This window comes from Saccostrea cucullata, unplaced genomic scaffold (assembly GCF_032062105.1).
Source record: "Saccostrea cucullata isolate Sc308-1 unplaced genomic scaffold, CSIRO_AGI_Scuc_v1 ctg7833, whole genome shotgun sequence".
NCBI lineage: Eukaryota > Metazoa > Mollusca > Bivalvia > Ostreida > Ostreidae > Saccostrea > Saccostrea cuccullata.
The window spans coordinates 6,330-29,041 of NW_026927532.1; the positions used below are offsets into that span (position 1 = coordinate 6,330).

At 32.4% G+C, this 22,712-nt stretch overlaps 1 protein-coding gene and 2 long non-coding RNA genes across 5 annotated transcripts; 2 read left to right on the forward strand and 1 right to left on the reverse strand.

Moving 5' to 3' along the window:
* Positions 1-164: 164 nt before the first annotated feature.
* LOC134274719 (ankyrin-1-like) lies at positions 165-18,949 on the reverse strand. The gene is made up of 5 exons (XM_062756960.1): positions 18,859-18,949; positions 10,998-11,985; positions 3,131-3,340; positions 2,596-2,954; positions 165-1,716 (listed from the first exon to the last, which is right to left on the reverse strand). The coding sequence occupies exons 1-5, from the start codon at positions 18,947-18,949 to the stop codon at positions 320-322; spliced, it is 3,045 nt and encodes a 1,014-aa protein (XP_062612944.1). The 3' UTR covers positions 165-319.
* On the forward strand, positions 8,279-9,156 carry LOC134274720 (uncharacterized). Of its 2 annotated transcripts, none has more exons than XR_009993698.1 (3): positions 8,279-8,402; positions 8,827-8,930; positions 9,069-9,156. It is a non-coding gene; the product is annotated as an uncharacterized LOC134274720 (long non-coding RNA). The 2 variants fall into 2 exon arrangements; XR_009993699.1 differs by lacking the exon at positions 8,279-8,402 and adding an exon at positions 8,549-8,640 and having other exon boundaries at positions 8,724-8,930.
* On the forward strand, positions 9,387-10,954 carry LOC134274721 (uncharacterized). Of its 2 annotated transcripts, XR_009993701.1 has the most exons (3): positions 9,387-9,484; positions 10,188-10,705; positions 10,759-10,954. It is a non-coding gene; the product is annotated as an uncharacterized LOC134274721 (long non-coding RNA). The 2 variants fall into 2 exon arrangements; XR_009993700.1 differs by having other exon boundaries at positions 10,188-10,954.
* Positions 18,950-22,712: the final 3,763 nt, after the last annotated feature.

The following is a 22,712-nucleotide window of genomic DNA, read 5'->3' on the forward strand; positions in this document are numbered from 1 at the left end:
ACCAAGGCGGACAAATCATCCAAAGTTTACCGCATTCCTTCTGATATCCTTGTAAATGTTGACAAAATTTTACGTCATATATTTTTTTATTGGCACATGACACTGAAATGAATTTGTTAAATTAAGATAAAAACAATATTACGTAGATGTGGCTGCATTTTTCAAAAAAAAAAAAATAGACTTTAATGTTCAATTTAGCTATCGTGAGAGAAAACGAAAAGAAATCATCACTTTTATTCATATCGTCGCCGCTGTAGAGTTGAATTTGTTCAAAGCTGTCTATTTTGACGGAGTACAGCATAAGCTTAAAGTCATCACATTAACTTGGGTCGATGCTATTGCTTAATAATAATTGTGCCGCTTTTATATGTCCATTTTCAGATGCTATGGAAAGAGGGGAGACTCCATTTTTGTCAAATAAATTGGTATCGGCTCCGCTGTTCAGTAATAATTGTACAATACTATGATGTCCATTAAGACAGGCGATCCACAACGCACTGGCTCCATTCTTGTCACATAAATTGATGTCGGCACCGTTGTTCAGTAACAGTTGTACCGTACTATCATGTCCATAATAACAAGCTACTTGAAGAGGACTGACCCCATAATTATTACATAGATTGATGTCCGCATCGTTATTCAGTAACAGTTGTAACGTGCTATCATGTCCATTTTGACAAACTTTATAAAGAGGACTGACTCCAACATTATCACACAAATTGATGTCGGCGCCGTTGTTTAGTAGCAGTAGTACCGTGCTATCATGTCCATTCTCACAGGCTATATAAAGAGGACTGAATCCATCATTATGACATAAATTGATGTCTGCACCGTTGTTCAGTAACAACTGTACTGTGCTATCATGTCCATTATAAGAAGCTATATAAAGAGGACTGACTGCATTTTTGTTAAAAAGATTGATGGTTGCACTGTTGTTCAATAACAACTGTACCGTGCTATCATGTCCATTTTGACAAGCTATATGAAGAGGACTGGCTCCATAATTATCACATAAATTGATGTCGGCACCGTTGTTCAGTAACAACTGTACTGTGCTATCATGTCCATTTTGACAAGCTATATGAAGAGGACTGGCTCCATAATTATCACATAAATTGACGTCGGCACCGTTGTTCAGTAACAGTTGTACCGTGCTATCATGTCCATTTTGACAAGCTATATGAAGAGGACTGGCTCCATAATTATCACATAAATTGATGTCTGCACCGTTGTTCAGTAACAACTGTACTGTGCTATCATGTCCTTTATAACAAGCAATATAAAGAGGACTGGCTCCATTCTTGTTACATAAATTGATGTTGGCATTGTTGTTCAGTAATAGTTGTACCGTGCTTTCGTGCACATTTTGACAAGCTAAATAAAGAGGACTGAATCCATCATTATCACATAAATTGATGTCTGCACCATTGTTTACTAACAGTTGTACAGTGCTATCATGTCTATTTTGACAAGCTATATAAAGAGGACTGGCTCCATTCTTGTTAGATAAATTGACGTCAGCACCATTGTTCAGTAACAGTTGTACCGTGCTATCATGTCCATTTTTACCAGCTACAAGAAGAGGACTGAATCCATCATTATCACATAAATTGATGTCGGCACCGTTGTTCAGTAACAGTTGTACCGTGCTATCATGTCCATTTTGACAAGCTATATAAAGAGGACTGGCTCCATTCTTGTTACATAAATTGATGCCTGCGCCGAAGTTAAGTAACAGTTGTACCGCACTATCATGTCCATTATGACAAGCTTTCCAAAGAGAACTTTCTCCATGATTATCACTTAAATTGATTTTTGCGCCGTTTGTCAGTAAACAATGTACCGTGCTGTCATAGCCCTTATAAGAAGCAATTTGTAGTGGACTGACTGAATTTTCCGTACATAAATTGATGTCGGCCCCATTGACTAGCAAAGATTGTACAGTACTTTCATGTCCATGGCTACAAGCTTGATAGAGGGAAGTGACTCCATTCTTGTCATATGCATTTATTTTGGCGCCGTTGTTCAGTAAAATTTTGACCATACTCTTAAATCCATTGAAACAAGCTGAATAAAGGGCGCTTTTTCCATCTTTGTCACAAGAATTGATATCAGCACCTCTCTTCAGTAAAATTTGTACTGTGCTCTCATGTCTTTTATAACTAGCTATGTGGAGAGGAGTGTATCCATTCCTGTTACATAAATTAATTTCAGCACCCATATTTAGTAAAACTTGTACAGTATTGTTATGTCCATTCTGACAAGCGATATAGAGAGGACTTCTCCCCTTGTTGTCACATAAATTTATTTTAGCACCGTTATTCAGTAAAAGTTGCACTGTACTGTCATGTCCGTTTTGACAAGTAATAAAAAGGGGAGTGACTCCATCAATATCCGATGAATTGATTTGAGAGCCGTTGTTTAGTAAAAGCTTTACTGTATTTTCATGCCCATTTTGACAAGATACATAGAGGGGACTTTTACCATCTTTGTCACATAAGTGTATGTCAGCGCTTTTAGTTAATAAAAGTTGCACAGTGCTTTGATGTCCATTTTGGCAAGCTATGTAGAGCGGACTTACACCATCGATACCACACATATTAATTTTGGCACCATTTCTCAGTAAAGAAAGAATGGTTTTATTACGTCTATCTCCTTCTATTTTCTTTCCAATCTCTTTCAAATGTCCTTCAGTGTTTGCTGCTGCCAGAATTAATGGAGTCATGCTACAATCAGGGGTGAATTTATTAACGTCAGCATTAAGTCTAACCAATTCTTCAATTATTGAAAAGTTATGGAATACAGATGCAATGTGAATTGGTAAAAATATATACCACATTTCATCCATAGCTTCTTTTTTATATTCTGGGCTAAGGAATTTAAATAGATTTGAATCAACGTTGGCACATACAGCAGAAAATATTGGATATTCCATTAACTTTGTTTGAGGCATACTGTTTAAGAAATATCATTATGGCAAAATATAATTAATCCAATTAAGGGACATGTTTTTTCTTTTAAATCAAGAAATGCAAGTCTTGACAAACCAAAGGTCTCAATTTTTTTTAAAAATTCTGATCCTTTTATCTTATATTCCATATTTGTAAGAAGTTCTGGAAACTTTTCCAACGATTCTACCTTTTCCTTAAAAGATTTGATCACGCTTTCGTCCCTTAAACAGGGATTCAAAATAACATCAATAACATTGTCTGTCTTAATATCAAAAATGAATCGGTCTACGAGATCACCAATGTACTCTTCAGGCAGGTAAACAGTAAAGGGATCGCTATCTTCCTCTTCTATATCGTCTTCTATCCTTACCCGTCGTCTCAGAAAACCACTGTCACTGCTTGAAAAAACACCTTTACAAAACTTTACTTGTGAAGTAAATTTCATTAAAGGTGTTCCAAAAAGCAAGGTCATCTTTGTATAAACTTTACAAAAAGTAAAGGTGAAAAGGTAACCTTTACTTACACGAAAAGATAATTAAATATAACCTTTCACCTTTAATGCCATATTAAAGTTCATTAAATATACATATTTTATAAAAGTCTTATTTGAATGCTGACTATTGTTTGATACACTTATTCTTTGGATTTTCACAGTTAGTTTAAAGAATCTAATCTAGTCAGTACCTAGAATTTTAAGATAAATGTCATATATTTTTTTAATTATCTTGAATCCATTTCCAGTTGAAATTAGTATTAGAAATAGTCATCTACAGATTCAAACACTCGACTCATCATTATTTGACAGACTACACCTCAAATAATACAACACCTATGATGTAAGCCAGGTTAGCTTAGTTGGAGCAGCTGGCGTTTATTTTGATACATGTAACAAAACATAAATATTTAACATACATTACATTGAATGTGAAACAATAATGCACTGCAATGCATTTGCAAAATATTTTACATTTAATAAATTGTATCCCTATCACTGACATTAAAAACCGCCCAGGCAAAAACCATAGATGGTTAACTATGGAAAACCTGTGTCCGTCGCTATGTAAATAATGTCTCAAAGGAGAATGCCGGACGTGCATTCGGTGCAATAGTTAAAAATGCACAAACATCCTATAATATTTGCATGTATGAAAAAATCAAAATTAAAATACATTTGAACAGTTTTGTTATTTCCATTACCAGTATATTTATACAAATATGATATATATAAAGCAAAAAAAAAATGTGTGTGTATTGAAGAGCACTGGCTTAGAATGATATGAACATATTACTGAATACTCATTTCTCATTGGCTTTCCTTTGGCCACGCCACTTATACAACCAAACCCATTAATAATCATTCCTCGCATACAATGTATTCCCACTATACTCAAAACACAGGAAAAAAAATATTATCTGCACCAGGATTGCCTACAACTCTCTGAATTGGATGGCATAGATTTTTAATACATGTATGTACATTGATATTAATGATAAAGTAATTAAAAATATAGCAATGGGAAAAATTGGCATACTGATATTTTTCATTTTCCAATCAAAAATGATCTAAAATATTCTGTATTTTTGCTTCTCATAATATGATGAGTCAGATATACAGCACAAACAATATCCAGTTATAACCTTGAATATAAACATTATATTGAGCTATCTTAGACTTTTGTTTTCCTTTAAACATTCTGATACATGTGAGAAAAAATTAAAAAAAGAAATACAGATGACAAGTATAAATTTCACATTTCTGCGTATGAAATGGAGGTCCCATTTCACTTTAAAATATAATATTGGTTCAATATTTATTCTTTATGGTGCATGTACATATAAAAAATAAACTTTGCAGTTTAAATTGAATTAAAAATGTGGAAAAAATTACATAAAAGGCTATTTGATTTGAGATTATTATACACAGGCTAATAACATCTTCAACTCGTAAAGCAAAATGATGCATTTTACATATTCACAAACACAAAATATGGTGAAAAATCTATTAGAATAGATGCGGGGATGCAGTTTGCAAAATGCATGAGATCATGTACGAGTCCAGCTTCACCCCGTGTGCCTGTCTGTGCCTGATTTAGTTTAGACTATGTTTTTATGTCTGTGGTAAATGTTGGTGTTTTTGCATATGTGTCCAGCTTCACACATTTTCATGTATGTGCTCGACTTCACACGCCTTGGAAAATATGTAATAGGTTGTGGTAGATGCTTGTGTGTTTGCATATGTGTCCAGCTTCACACATTTTCATGTATGTGCTTGACTTCACACGCTTTGGAAAATATGTAATAGGTTGTGGCAGATGCATGTGTATTTGTGTATGTGTCCAGCTTCACACATTTTCATGCATGTGCTCGACTTCACACACCTTGGAAAATATGTAATAGGTTATGGTAGATGCATGTTTGCATATGTATCCAGCTTCACGTATTTTCATGTGTTTGCTCGATTTACACGTCATAAATGTAAAATATGTAACCAAGATGGTGTAAAACGTGTATGATGCACAAAGAGAAAAAAAAGTTCTGTGTGTTTTGTTCTGCAAATAAATAAATTACAATTATGTCCTGTTGAGAAACTGACAATCAAAATAAGTACATGTAACATATTCATTTTACATAACTGTACTGAAAATCACACATCCAGTTTAAATTACTATACTGAAAATTGAATTTGTGCAAAAACTCTGAATGAATAACATTTAAAACCATGAATGCTTGCATGTTCATCTATGAATCTCCAAGATATTTCCTAGTTAGTTTGTAGCGCCGCATCGGGCGGTCTTATTACACATTTCATAATGTCAGTTTGCATGAATAAATCAATTTATCATTGTTCCTCATATCTTGAAAATAGATGCCGAAATTCTAGTCTACAGTTTATTTACACAGCACATCACAAGTAGAAACATTCAGGAAAAATAATTCACTAAAAATAAAATCCAAGTTAAATAATCATATGTACATATAAATCCAAGAAATATTAGGCAATATTCCAAGTAAGTAAGTAACTTTATCTATCTCTAACAGTTCTATCTACTAAGTCTTCTATATTTCCATCTTCCTATCATATTCTAAAATTCTGTCGCACTATATATATACATGTACTCAAGATCCGCTCCTGACAATCAGGAGCAAATTATAAGATCCTTAAGATCAGGAATCAATACACAGGTCATTACAATCAGCAGGGGGTTATATAAGAGGGGGCGATTCATATACAGATAAGATGATAATGTGTGAACAATTAAGTATTGAAGAGTTATATTACAGATAAGATATTCTAAATCGCTACAAGTTTACAAATTCTTGATCATATCATTGATAACAGTACATTTTCTTGATCATGACATCTGTATTGGATTCCCCTCTCTGACATCTTTTCTTGTTCACCAATTAGTTCAACAGTCATCTGGGTACTCAGGTGTTGTAAAAGTCCTAATAATAATAATTTTCAAAATTATAAAGAAAAACAATACAATTTTTAAATAGGTTTTCATTACTTCTATTGAAATTAAAGCACAAGCTTTTGAAGACATACTTAAGTAACTTAAAACATGTATAACTAAACATAATGGAAATTTAGACAAAGCAACTCAATGTCAAACATATGATAGTGATACATCTGTAATATCCATGAAACTTACTGAGATACTTAAAATGTTTATGGTGTGCTTTCACTAAGCTTAGCGGTATATAAACATCTCTTGATTAAATGTTGAAGTCCAATCCTCACCTGACTTGCACATTCATATGGATTGGTTCTATGTTGATAATCTCTTTCGACAATCTTCATCACAACATCTGAAAGTCATCCATCTTCAAAATTAAATCTGACGCTCACCTTTCAAGTGTATACATGTTGTATAGACTCCCTGTACAAATGCATGGAAAATAAGATTTTGAATAAAAAATGAATTATCTCTTCACCATACCTGGCCTCTTTAAAAAATGTGAGGAAATATTTTAAATACTTTTCTTTAGATAAAATCATGTAGTGAGTATCCAACAATGTTGAAAAAAAAGTTATCTCTAGAATTTTAAACTTATATTGAATGAAAAATGCATTGTTCCCTCTACTTAAAAAAACTCAAAAGACATTACCTAAAATGGAAATAAGGTACAACTGTGACTGGTGTCTCAGGCACAACCAATAAACACAAGACCTTTCCATCCTTAGCAGCTTGCATTATCTCCACATTCCTTGCTTCTACAAAAATATACAATGAAAATTTCTTTAAAAATGAGAGCAAAGCTTTATATTGAATGAAAAAATGCATTGTTCCCTCTACTTAAAAAAACTCAAAAGACATTACCTAAAATAGAAATAAGGTACAACTGTGACTGGTGTCTCAGGAAAAACCAATAAACACAAGACCTTTCCATCCTTAGCAGCATGCAATAGCTCCACATTCCTTGCTTCTAAAAAAAAAAAAATACGATGAAAATTAAAAAAAAAATGAAAGCGAAGAGTGTTACATGTACTGGGGGGAACAGAGGAAGGAATTTTGAAGTCAGATTAGTTATATTTCTGCCAGTGTTGGCAGGGGCGTAGTATCCGGGGGGCCAGGGGGGGGGGGGCTGGCCACCCCACTTTTTTTCCAAACCTAACTTACACTATAGGAAATGTTAATTCAAAGTCTGATTGGTAGTTGTCACTGAGAAAAAGTTTACCTACCCCCCCCCCCCCCCCCACCACCACCACCACAACCACCACCACGAAATAGGATTTTCGACTTTGGGCAACTTTAACCTTTTTTTTTCTTTGCTTGTCAACTTTTTTAGGTAAGTAAAAAAAATTTCTCTGCCTGCCCCCCCCCCCCCCCCCCCCCCCCCGCTTTCAAAAACGATGCTACGCCACTGGTTGGGACGGATAAATTTCCATAATTAAATGAAACGAATTATGCTTAACAAATAAGACACATGTATTACCTTGCAGTCACCGGCCCACATAATGTATACAACTGACAACATCCCAAATCCCTTTCTTTGTTGTTTACTTGGCGGAATTTTCTTTGCCTTCTAGACTGGTTCCCTGCTCTGGTTCCCATACATTGCCGTGAATAAGTCCTACGTTTATTAGTTTTGTTTACAAGCTTCAACATCAATAAAACCTCCAGCACATTTACAGCCTGTATTGTAAACTACACTGAAAACATACTTTACACACAATTTTCAGCTCAGTATTATGTTATCCTCTTCATTCAAGTAATATGTGAACTCTTCTCGAATGTAAAACGAACGATCTACTCTGAACAGTAACCCAAATATGGCACTGTGTATTCGGTTGAATAGCCAATCATTTCAAATCAAGTTGAGCGGGTCTGCATCGTTATTTTGACAAAGTTTGAAACCAGTGGTAATTTTTTGACACTTCATCTAGATTTAAGAAGATTCTTGCCTTGACAACTGCTCGAACTCCCGTGTTGGCATGCTCTAAAGGTTTGTTTACGATTTCCAGCCGTTTTTACTTTCACTTTCAGATCAGTACATTATGCATGTTGTGAAAGAATGAAACTAATCAAAGTCACGGAAAACGACGCTTTGTTTGTTATTTTCTGCTAGTATATTGGATAAGTACTTTTGATAATTTGGGTATTAAATGTTTATGTGCGTCACTTTATTCTGTAAAGGTGTATGAATCATAGGGGCTTGTCTTCCGGATTGATAATTGTAATTTGTATCTACATTAACCATGTTAACTTCACTCTAAAAGTTGCTTTAATAAAGATTCTGATCAGGCAAGAAAAATTATGTTTTAAGAAAAGTACTACACCTATATACATAAACTCTCAACTTTGAGAGTTTATTTATTTTTATTTATATCATTTTTATTTTAAACTGTGTCCATTTTCTTAAAACACAGGTACAGTGAATTCAGTATGCAGATTGTTGAAGGGAAAACATCAAGACGGGGCGAAGAAGACAACAAAACATGATTACCCAGATTGAGGATCCCAGTGTTCTTTGGTACAAGCACATTTTAATAATAAATTTCATGAAATCTGTTACTTGAACAAACATTTACATTATTTAGTGCTTGACTTGCTCGGGAGTCAATATCGTCATATATTTGTAAAAAAAAAATGTTCAATTTCCTTTGTATAGTCTCAAGCTACTCAGCCTACCATGAGAAAATTAAAAGATCTGTCATGAAGAAGATGCGGGTTCTCAACTTTCATATTATAAATGGCAAGTATTGTTTAGAACTAAATTTAGATTATTCTTGATAAAAAATAACATAAGGGTGTTTGTCAATAGCTATTATTTGTGATTACACTGTGTATTAATTTTCAAAATCAATTCATTCTCTGGTGACCAAGTGCAGCAGTTTGCTTCAAACTCATAATTTTGTTTTAAAAATATTGACTATATTTGTCCATATGTACAAAATGTTAATCACAGTATGAATTCTATTTCAGCATGATTGTCATCTTCAATTTGAGGGACTCTCACCTAAAGTCCTTTTACTGTTCCATATCAGGAAAAAGTTCATGAGCTGAAACATGCGATTTGGGAAAAAGGTACATATATCCTAAACCATAACTTCAGTATCATTCTGTATACATGTACAGCTAAACTAAATACCGTATAAGTTGAAATTTTAGCGAGATGCAAATTTTACGATTTGTCCTTTAAAACTGGTAATTTATTTTTAGCGAAATGCTATTTTAGCGACTTTAAAATGCACATTTAAGAAACTATAACAAATAAAACGCAATTAATTTTTAGCGATATTTAATTTTGGCGATCTCAACACCCTCGCTAATAATGCCAAAATTAAATCCTCGATAAAAATTTTACTTATACGGTATGTAGCACTATATTGTTCTCTTTGTAAACTGACAACTGAGTAGTCAGGAAACCTATGATTTCTCAATATTTCAGGGATTTGATCTTTGTTTTTGTGTAGTACCGTTAAAAAAACATATTTCTCTAATTGTAATTTATAGGATTTTTGTGATAAGGGATACATGACATAACCCATTGATTCTTCATATAATATGGCAATAACAAGAGTTCCACTCATCTTATTAAATTAATAAATTTACATTTTTTTGCTTTTTGAGGTTAAAGGTCATGTATGAACTGTTTTTTTATCAGTAAGGTTGTGCCTTGTTTTTATTTTTATTAATCATGGTATTGTGAATTCTGATAACACGGACGCCGTTGAAAATATTCATATTTATGCATGGCACTGAAAAAAATACTTTTTTTTTCTTTTAGGAAAAGCATTAGGAAAATGCCTGCATGGGGAGAAAAGTTTTGAACTCTGAAAAGGGAGGTGTGACAAAAAAATTTTGACAGTTGTTGATTTCCACTAAAACCAATATCCACAAGAAAGAGGACATAGTTTTATGTTGATTCACATCTTTAAATTCAAGAATGTACAGTTGGTTTTATTATAAAACATGTCACATACAAAAAAAACATATTTGTGAAATGTACTCTGTCTTTGATATGTAAGTAATTTGCAGGATAGGATGTGTGCAACATATACTGCCAAGAATCTTGATGCTTTTGATCTTATGTTTGTAAAAAATAATGTTTTGTATTGTAATAAACAAAGTTAAAGTCAGCTTTTTCTTAATATGTATATTAATTATGATGTTTACATTTCCGCAATTTATCAATTTGGAAGAAAAAATTTATTCATAATTTGAATAAGGCTTCATTCACTGGAATGGAAAACGGAAATTATTAACTTTTGTGGTTATTAAAGATGGTATTTAATTAAATTTAAGGTTTGTAATTATCAGATTGTGGTTATTAAAGATGGTATTTAATTAAATTTAAGGTCTCTAATTATCAGATTTAATATATCCTAAATACTGTGTTTAATGGTTGTAAATATTAACTTTACTTTTTTGTAAAGTCAAGACAATGTGGGACATTACATCATATTTAAGTGCATGTAAAGTTAATGTAAAGGTTACCTTTTCCAACTTTGACTTTTTTCAGAAAAGCCAATTAAAGGCATTGTAAATAATAAATTTACATTATCTTTACTTGTTTTGTAAAGCCAAATTTTCACGCAGTGTGTCTGCGTACTGTATTGTCTCTTGTGGACAATCAACTCCAAACACCAGAGTCGTTATCTCCATAATAAAATCGTGAAGGAATTGGAAAGCATTTCCGACACGTTTGACATAGGATCCTTTCAATTCGTGTAGAGTATTACGAATGACTGAAATATGTGTGTTTTCTTGTAACTCACACATACCTAAAATTTCTTTAAATTTCATCAAACAAGTATCATTTTTCACAATAGCATCGATTTTCAAATTGTTTTTAAAAGCCACTATCAAGATAAGTGAGCAAAATCTTTTCTTGTCTGTTTTCTTCCAAACTTCAATTTCCTTTTTAATAAATTTGTACGGATTTTTGAAGAAATCGACCCCCTTTTCTTTGTAGTTCGCCTCCCTTGAATAAAGCTTACAAAGCAATGGGAAGTAAGCTTCGGTTTTGATTATTTCGGTAAAAACCTCCTCGGATAAATGAAGATTCTGTGAATACTGATTTAAGATCGCTCTTTTCTCGTCAATCGTCAGTCCATTTTTTTCGTTATCAATCTCTACTGCAGATGAGTTATCCAATAAGTTACCCTTGATTCTCTTGTCATAAAAGACGCATCTTCTACATGATATCAATAGTTTATTCTTCTTCAAGCAAATCTCCAGCGTTTTCTCTAAACTTTTCCATGAGTGATACAAAATTTCATCTAACGATTCCTTACCTAAAGGATCATTGAATACAAATAATATACGATTTTCTGAGACTCCAGTTGAACAGATCTTTTTAATTTCTTCCACCTTATCCAACGGCATGACATTCCATCCCTGATCCTTAAGAATTAGTGCAATATGTTGAATTATTGCAGATTTTCCAGACCCAGAATTTCCAACCACTGTGATGAGGTTAAGACTTTTAAGTTTTTCTTCCACTGCTTCACTTGCTCTTGTAGGAATGAAAGCAATATCGTCTTCTCGCCAATTGTCGAGAATTTCCTTTACCAGAGTGTTTTCTGTAACAGATATGTCCTTTTAAGATTATAAGTGTAAAAAAAGCAGAAATAAGAAATTGTTAAAATGAAATTTGTTTTTTTTTTTTGTAGAATCATATAATTGTGCACTAAAACTGTTTTATCAAATTAATCTGAATTTAGTATTGAAACATATTATAAATGCTACATATATTAACTACAAAAAATCATGTAATTTAAAGGATTTTGGAATAGAAATAAATGTATGCACTGACTTTAAATTGTGGTTTAAGATGAGGTACAGACAAAAATATGAATGGAAAGGATTCTCAAGCCAAAACATAGAAAAAAATATGAGTATGAGGCTATTATTTAATGCAAACAAAATAATATCAAATATCAAATTTCATTGAAAGTAAGTTTTTCTTTTTAGATATCTTAAGGAAATTTAATTTTTTCACATATATAGAATTGCAATAAATCGGCCTATCATTATGTAAATTTTGAATTCACTATGGAAAAATAATAGTAATCACAAGATGAAATTACAACATTCATTCGACGGAATGGTAACTGAATGCCCACTGAATGGTCACTGAAAGGTCACTGAAAAGATCCTTTCCCGTGATTTTTCTGTGATCATTCCGTTACCATTCAGTCGACTGAACGGCAGGTATATTTCAGTGACCTTTCAGTTATCATTCAGTTGCATCTTTTTATTAAATAATCAGCTTATTTTTTAACTTAAAAAATTTATTTCACTTTTTCCTGATTTAATAGCACTTAGTTTATATAATATTAAAAATGAAGAAAAAAAATTAATGCAAGAAAAAAAAACATTCCCAATGCCAGAATTGAACCCTGGTCGGCAGTGGAAAAGTCCGTAACCTTATCAACTGAGCTACTGCTTCTTATTGGTAATCTTTGAATTAAAATCAATCAATATGTTGAAATCGAAATGGAACACGGTTCACCTGTTGTATCGAGGAGTTTCTATGTGTATATATCTTGTATATATTTTGTATATTCTGTGTTAATTGCGCGGATTTTGGGGACAGACTGATTGATTACACATCTCTTCTCGGGATGATGACAATTATCGGCGACGGGCACCTGTTCTTGTCAAAGAAATCTCCTTAGAGATCGAATTAGAGATTAACAGAAATAAAAAAATAGACAATTATCTTTTTGTTTTTGGAAGATTTTTTTTCTTTTAATCTAACTGGAAAATGAAATATTTTATGAGTCCATATTTTTTTTAATTTTACGTGTTTTGTTGAATTGTTATCATTTTTTAAACATATAAAAAAAATAATTGTTAAAACATATTTTTAAAGTCTTTAACAATTTAAACATGTTAAAGTTATACTAGGGAGTATACGACATATCTGATCTAAAAAATAAATACAAGATCTAGTGTAGATTAACAGGATATTTGCTATATTTCTACGTTCAATTCAAAATTTTCGCCAAATTTGACCTTATATATCCCCTCGTTTCTATGATTGAATTGACTTTAAACTGTCTGTGATATTTAATTCCGAGCCGGAAATAAATTGGTTATTTTTTAAATGTTGGATATCTATGAAACGCGATTGATTTAAATTGTGTAAGTTAATTACAAGGATCTTTTCAATATTTAAAGTGTCATAAGAAATAGAAAGATTCTTCTTATTTTAGTTTGTCTGAACGTATAAGAATACTTGAAATACAATTGAACATCTAAGTTTAAGCATGATTACCAGTTTTATTTACTAGGTACATTTATTACAATAAGAAAAAAAAACAGAGTTTAGATAGGATAATAAATTTAGGCAAAATATTTTAAAGGAAAAACTACTGATTAAAAATTAATAAGCCAGTAAAAAAAATTGCTGAATTGATACTAAAATGTGTACTAAAGGATTAGGGAAAGGTAACTGAAAAATGACGGAAAGGTAATTGAAAGACGACGGAAAGGTCACTGAAAGTCGACGAAAAGCTAACTGAAAGTTGACGGAAAGGTCACTGAAAGATAACTGAAATGTTTATGCTGAATGGTGACTAAAAGGTATCTGAAATATGGCTGAAAGGCAACTGAAAGGTCATTGAAATGTACCAGCCATTCAGTGGCTGAATGGCAACTGAAAAGTCACTGAAAGCCGCCTTTCACTTTTAACTGAAAAGTCTCGTTTCTTCCAGTGAATGTTAACTTGCCAACTTGAGAAATGTACACTTTTTCCACTCTAGTTAATCCAAAAAATATACATGCCAAATGGATAAACGGGCAGTCAACGATATAAGTTAATACTCACCACATTTATTGACTGCATCGATGTGAATGTTAGGTAATTATAAAATAAATATAGAGTGATGTTGTTAAACCAAGATTAAATGAAGTGAACAACTGGGGATGTCTGTATGGCACGCCCATTGGTTCAAAACTATTTTCTGCACGACCTTAAAAAAAAATTACACGAGCAAGTCAAAACTTACACAAAGTGAGGAAAATATACACAAAGTTATTGAAACTTACACAAACTACAGAAAAACTACACAATCAACAAAATATTTACACGAAATAGAAAATAACACAAACGTAAAAACGAAAACTGCACGAGTGAGAATACAACATCGACATAATATACGACGCATCCTCATTGCGCACAATTCATCAATATTCATTAGAGAACAGCTCAGTGTGGCTTGGATGCTTGAAACAGTATAAAACAAGAGGATGAGAAATTTTTGATCCTTTCAAAAAGATTCAGTCTTTTAGAATTACACTAGACTCTCAAGAATATGCACAACGTGGTTTATACATGTAGAAACTGACAGGCATGCAATAAGCATATAAATTAACAACCCCGATTATAAACATTTTACAAATGTATACATGTAGATAATGTAAAAAGGGGGAGGAAAATATCCAGTTGCGTGTTTATTGTTAGATTTTTCCACTGTGTCATTCCTCTATATCGCGATTTCTTTTGAAAGTTCAAAACAATGATATTATCATAGTAAAGGTGAGTAAATAAAAACAGCATGTGATGTAATACAGGAGAGTTATTAACTAATCAAACTCTTCTCCTCCACCACCCACTGTGTGTACTTATGGTTATAATTCAGGATGTGGATGCGTGACCTTTTCATATCGAGAGATTCCCCCCTGGTGGTGCTGGAATGTAGGAATGAAAGACACCTGTTCGCTAATCGATTTGTAGTTATTGGACACATCAAAAATACCTTTTGATTGATCTTGAAGGTCACTAGCAATTCACACAGAGATGCTGTCATCTGGGTTGTGGAATTTGCACAATGCATTTTAAGAAGTACTAAACAGTAAAAAAAAAAATCGAGCAAATACTTGCGCAACTTTAATTTTAATATTGAAACGAAAATATCATTATTTTGAAATACATATTAATGTGAAAAAGTAGTACATGTATGTAGTATTAAATTTTGAACAAAGTGTGGTGATTACATAAATACATGTATCCATGAAAATGCATTAATATTATACAGTCGTTTTACTAATCTGAATTTGAGCCTTTCTGTTTTTATACTGTAGATTATTTTGAATAGGTAAAATGCATATAAAGGAGTTAATTTAAAATTATAATATATAGATACATATGTAGTATTGCTTTTGAAAGTAAGGGGGGTGCCAAATTACCTCAAGATGGAATGCCACACCAACTTTTTATTTTATAGATCTTTGAGTCATCCTTTTAAAACAATGGTTTCAGCATTGAAAGGCCGAGATTAGCTCTTAATTATTACTTATGAATTTTTTTGTATTTTTTCAAAGAAAATTCGAAAAAATTATTTATATCCAAATAAGTTGTTTTCGAGTTAAAAGTTTGCTGTTAATGAATGCATCATATGAATATCTAATAAAATATGGAAGTAAAGGCTGGTAAGACTTTCATTTAAAAAAAAAAATATTTATGTAAATAAAACATATCATTCGTGGACATTTTTTAAACGTATGGTTAAAACACCATAAAACTAGTCACAACTGAGGACAACATGTTTGTCAATCATTAAAAAAAAAATCAAACGAAATTGAGAAATTTTAGATAAATTAATTTTTTTTAATATTTGGACCTAACCCGATCAATATTAAATTGATCCCGATCAAAATTAACACAAAATGAATAAAATGCTAATTTATTGCCTCTTCATATATAAACAATGAAGAAATCTAATTTATTGTCATGTTCAATTATAATTTAACCCTTATTACACCTAATCAGATGAGTGTTCTTGAGAAAACGTAATTTATATCCAATAATTGTACAATTATGGTTGGGATCGGTTTAATTTTGATCGGGATTGGCCAAAATTTAAAAAAATTAATTTCTCTAAAATTTGGTTATTTCATTTCAATTTCTTTTATAAATATGATTAATGAACATGTTCTCCCCAGTTGTGACTGGTTTTAAGAAGATTTAAACCACAAATTAAAAAAATATTCAAAAATTATGTGTTTTATTTTCATAAATAATTTTCTATTTAAAAATGTTTAATATCTTTACGGCTTTTCTATACTAATTGACGAGCAAAACAAGATAAAGTGTCCAATCTCGCAAATCCTACTCCGATGAGGTAGTGAGGGACCTTCAATTCCAATCCAACAACAAAAAAGCTGGCTTTTCAGTGAACATTTTACAATGGAAGAAGGTTCCTTTCGCAAAAAAATAATAACAAAATAAAAATTCCTGATGCTTCGTGCCTGAAATATTTTCTACGAATTTAAGGGTACAAGAAGCAGTCGATCGAAATCAGGATTACTATACAACTTCAAACTATATAACGATATCCACGGATTTGCATGCTCTTGACCTAACAACAGTTAAAAATTGGGGGTTGGGGTCAACCTGCATGTAAAGAAAAAATACTTTAGCAAAATCTATACTTGAAAATAAAGGGGGAGGGGGTGTCTACAGGCCTAGTTTGACGATTCATTTCGTTTCATAAATAATATAATCATGTTCTCTTTTTTATTATGGAAATATATTTGAGTGAAAAAGTAATCTTACAAGGAACTTAGTGTTTGGAAAATAATTTTAAAAAATTAATGAGACCGAATTCGAAATGTAAACAGAAACATCGAGCTCTATAAAGAATATGAATTATCTGTATTTTTCAAGAGTAATAAAACGCGTTCTATGACACTGCTGTATCAATTTCAAGTTTTTATTGCATCCTATTTGTAACATTGTACGTACATGTATAGATAAACGTAGTAAATCACAATGTTTTAAAAGTAACAATACATAAAAGCGCATGACTGTACATAAAGCACAGAGTATGTTTATTCTCCCTTTACCTGGTCCTTTTTATTAAAATGAAATCATTTATCAAGTAATCGCCAATACGAATGAGGGTAACGCTGACAAGAAATGTCTTGTTTTTATTGAGTAGTTTATAACTGAAAAATATGTGATATCATGGAATGAATTCATAACAAAAAAATTTAAAGAGCTCCAACCAAAGCTGATATCCTGATATTTTATAAGTATGAATGCATGGTGTTTTTTTTAGAATAAGATATGTTTTATGTGTTTTAAGTAGATCTAAATTCATGCTGTTTACATCAAAGGTAATCCCAACTTCTTAAGTTTAAAAAAAATGTATCCAGCCAAATGAATATATATATATATATATAATTTTCTATTTGGAATGGTGAAAAAAAAAATAAAATAGGTACAAATGAAAAGTACCAAAATTAATTCTACAGCTTAATGATAATAATAACCAATATATATATATATATATAATTCTGCGAATTTCATAAAGAATCAACTTTATTAATAGTTTGATTATTATATTTATACTAGTAATTTCCATTAAAGTTGTATCTATAAATTAGAAATTTTCAAAAGCTATAGAGAGTTTATTTAAATAAAAAACAAAACAAAATAATTCTAACATTTTTTTTTCTAGAAAATCAAGATCTTAGTCAGCCGTTCTGTTTATCGTTAGGTACTTTTAGTTCGGAGTCGAGTGCATCATATGCAATGGGTTTTTTTTTTACCCCGCATTATACGATTCCTTCTCGTCACAATTTTGTCTGGCATCAAATAATACCTCCATATATTGGTTCGGATCTTGTTCAATATAAGATTATAATATTGTAGAAAAACTTTGAAGTATTCTCACATATAGATCACATGGAAACACTTGAAACATTTGTAACACAATTGGACTATACCCTACATATAAATAAACTATATATTAACTTTTTAATATCTGTTGTGTTTCGTATCTTTGATTAATAAGGACATATGTGTATAAGGCATAATAATCCTTATATGTCCTTGAGAGCCATTTAGGTTCTTATGTACTCTATTTCTATTCACTGATAATGTGTTTAATGTAGTCAATACTGGTGTAAATATTAATGTGAATTATTATGGGTCAGCTTTGATGAAATATCATAATTGAACGAAGTGGTCAGTATCCCTTATTGGTATCTAAATAATTAAATGTATTGGAGAATGACTTGATAACATTAATTGACCACATTCAGAATTGTAATTGAACACTTGATTAAATCTGCAAGAAAATCGATCAAAGCAATTTCATAAATGACTTAGAAGCTTTCCAATAATTAATTATTAAACCAGGATCTAACGATTGGAAATATGAAGATATATATTCTAAGACTGGACAGGCGGAGGACAGAAGAGAACAAGAACTTTAGACAAACCACTATACGAAATTTGTGCCCCCCTGTACTAGTTACTAGTTTGGCATCCAGTGGATATACCAAGTACTAACTTTATAATATTTTAACTGTACCTGTGCTGACAACATTGTTCTAACTGTATATGCATGACGTCTATATTGTGCAACAATGACATAATAAATATATATATAACCGTATCCAAAGTCGTTGTGTTATAGACGTTCATTTGGTGCCGTGACCAGGATTTGGTTTGGTTTCGAACGGGTGACCACTGGAATTTGAAAACTGCAACTTCTCCTCCGTTCTGTAAGTATTTATTTTCTCTGCCATAATCTCTTGTAAAAATGTCTGAGCAAGAATTTATAACTGCTGTAAAGGGTCTTTCAATAAAGATGGACAGTTTAAATCAAAATTTGGGAACTAATCAAATTACACCTTTTGATGGGGATCCAAAATTATTTAAGAGATGGATTAAAGCGATTGAAAAACATGCTTTTCTAGAGGGAGTTCCTGCTGAAAATGTAAAAATGATAGCTTTCAAAACTAGTACAGGGGCGGTCAGTGATTTTATTCAAAGGTATTTCAAGGCAAATCAGAGGGTAGAATGGGATACCCTCAAGGCAGAACTCTCCATGAGATTTGCAGAAATTACAGATTCGCAGCATGCTTTTATGCTGCTGAGACAAGTTAAGCAAGAAAAATTTGAAAATGTACAGATCTTTGCTGAACGGTTGCTCTCCATAGCGGAGGAGGCATATCAAGGTGCTCAAGATATGCGAGTCACAGAAAACCAACTTGTTGGGTTCTTTGTCGATGGTCTGTATTCAGACAGATTAAAAATAAAGGTCATGCGTGATAATCCTGCTACCATGCAGGATGCAATAAATTCTGCAAGAGCCGAATTTAATTTGCAACAAAGGTTTCAATTAAGAACTGGGAGAAATTATTTTGCCCCGGCAACCTTTACGGGAGAACCGATGGAGGTTGACCATTATAGATATAAGAGGGGAAACAGACATGACAAAGGGCAACGACCAAGACAGTCTGTCAAAAAGACATACACCCCGAAGAAAGTTTTAGCAGTTGAGACAAAACGACCTCGCAGTGAAGTTGTATGTTGGACCTGTAATAAAAGAGGACACTACAGTCCTGAATGCCCAAATAAAAAGAGAAAAATTGAAGCTATTAATGCCCTACCAGCAGGGGCTGAAGAAGAAAATTGGGAAGAGTTAAACTAGGAAGCTCCGCCCAAAATGGGACCTTTGGGGGGAGCTATTTAAAGAAAAAGAAATATTTAAAGAAAAAGAAAATTTTTGAGAATGTGAAAAATCTCCCCACTTTGACTGTTAATTCAATAGAAAATCCAAATTCATGTATTATCAAAATTGAGAAAAGAAGATTTAGACCTCTTATATATACAGGCGCCGCTGTTTCATTGGTTAGTTCAAATGTTTATTGGTCCTTTTCTAATCCTTTTAAACTTTCAAAACCAAAAGTGAATTTGAAATCTGTAAATGGCGCTGATTTGAAAATTGAAGGTTGTACTCAAATTGAATTTGTTGTAGGAGGTCTCACAATGTCTCATCAATTTTTTGTTGTTCAAAATATAAACAGATCTTTTATTTTGGGTAGAGACTGGTTAGTCCAAAATGGTGTCAGACTTTATTTTGATCTTGGCAGTTTACGTATTGGTAAAACATATGTTCCAATGGTTGAAGATGTTCACATTGCATCAATTTTGAGAGCTTCAAAGAAAACTATTTTAAGACCTCAATCCGCGACAGTTTGTTTTGCAAAACATAAAGATCACGCAAATTTTCAAAACAAAGTTGTTGAAGTAAATGCATTAGATAAAGGTTTCATTAGTGACGAACCAGGTCTTATGATAGGGAACATAATCGCGAAAACAAAATCATCGCGTAAAATACCAGTTTTGGTTGTGAATAACACCAATAAAACTTACGAACTCAAGAGAGGGTGCATTATTGGTCGAATAAATGTTGTAGATGATCAATCGATTAACATCTCGGTTCTTGATAAAAATAAAGAAAAAGAAAAAGAAATAAATGACCTGAAAGCAGAACTCAATGTCTCTCCAGAGCACAGAGGAATGATTGAAAAACTTTGCATGCAAAATAAAGATCTATTTGCTAAAACAGATGCAGACTTAGGGCATACTAATACGATCAAAATGAAAATAGATACAGGTGACCATTTACCAATTAAAATGAAACCGTATCGAACTCCGTTGAATAAACGAGTGATCGTAGATAAAGCAATCGATGAAATGTTAAGCGCAAACATAGTGCGGCGTTCAAAATCACCTTGGAGTTTCCCTATCGTGGTAGTAGATAAGAAAGATGGAACAAAACGTTTTTGTGTAGATTTTAGACAACTAAATAAGATCACAAAAACAAATTCGTGGCCCTTGCCCTTGATTGACGATTTATTAGATCAGTTAGGAAAAACAAAATATTTTACATCATTGGATTTGAAGTCGGGTTATTGGCAAGTACTTATGGACGAAGCAGATAAAGAGAAAACAGCTTTTGTGTGTCACAGAGGTTTATTTGAATTTAATGTAATGCCTTTTGGCCTTTGCAATGCTCCACAAATATTTTCAGAACTCATGAGCACAGTACTAGCAGGACTAGAATCATTTGCTTTGGCTTATTTAGACGATATTTTGATATTTTCAGAAACCATTCAAGATCATGAAAAACATATTCAAATTGTATTTGAACGACTTAAAGAGCATGGATTAAAATTGAAAGCCAAAAAGTGCAGTTTTGTTCAAGAGAAAACGCAGTATTTAGGGTTCATAATTGATAAAGAAGGAATAAGACCTGATCCGAATAAAGTAGCTGCAATTCGCACTCTACCTTCACTGAGTACTGTAAAAGAAATTCGCAGTTTTATCGGTATGTGTAGTTATTACCGTCGATTCATACCAAACTTTTCAAAGATCGCAGAACCCTTGGTATCATTAACAAAGAAATATGCAAGATTCAAATGGAATGACGATTGTCAAAAAGCTTTTGATTTCTTAAAAGAGAGTCTAACTAAAGTGCCACTTTTATCAATTCCCGATCCAAATAAAGAGTATATTCTCTACACGGATGCTTCTGATACAGCAATAGGCGCGTGTTTAGCCCAACAGTTAGATGAAAACGAACAGGAAAATGAAGTAAAAATATTGGGTATTAGAAATGAAAAACCTATTTGTTATCTTTCACATAAATTAAGTGACACCCAAACGCGGTGGTCTACAGTAGAAAAAGAAGCATATGCAATTCATTTTGCACTCCAGAAATTTGATCACTACTTGCATAATGCCAAATTTGTCATTCGAACTGATCACAAACCACTGAAATACTTGTTAGAAGCTCCAATGAAAAATAAGAAAATCCAGTTATGGGCTTTAGGTATCGCCGGATACAATTGTCAAATAGAATATATTCCGGGAACTGAAAATACATGCGCAGATTTACTATCTAGAACGCCACAAATAAATGCGTTAATCCCATCTGAAAATGAAATCAAATTTGAACAGAATGAACCGGACGTGCACGAGAACTTTTTAGAAATCAATTTCATCAATTCAAACGCGATAAATCCCAAAGATTATGTACGTTATGACATAGATGAGCCTGACATTCCATTTAAACCTCAAATCAAATTGAGTGAAAACACCGACGTAAATGTAGCTGAAGAACAATCTAAAGATTCTGAAATAATTCGCATTGTCCGTCAATTGCAACAGGGCACGGCAAAAAAATCAATAAGTGATAAACATCTTATTATTGATGAAGTGTTGTACTATTTGTCGAATGCCGATAACGATCCGATCATAAGATTCTACGTGCCAGCGCAGTATCGATTACCTGTAATTAAACAGTATCACGATGATAATGGTCATTTAGGAATTGACAAAACATTCGACGCGATCAGACTAAAGTATTACTGGCCTAATTTGTATAAAGAGTTGTATGACTATGTCGGTAAATGTGTAAAGTGCGCTACACGAAACCTTAAAAAAATAAAGCCGACTATTCAAGAAACAGATGTTCCGCCATTTCCATTTGCGAAAATT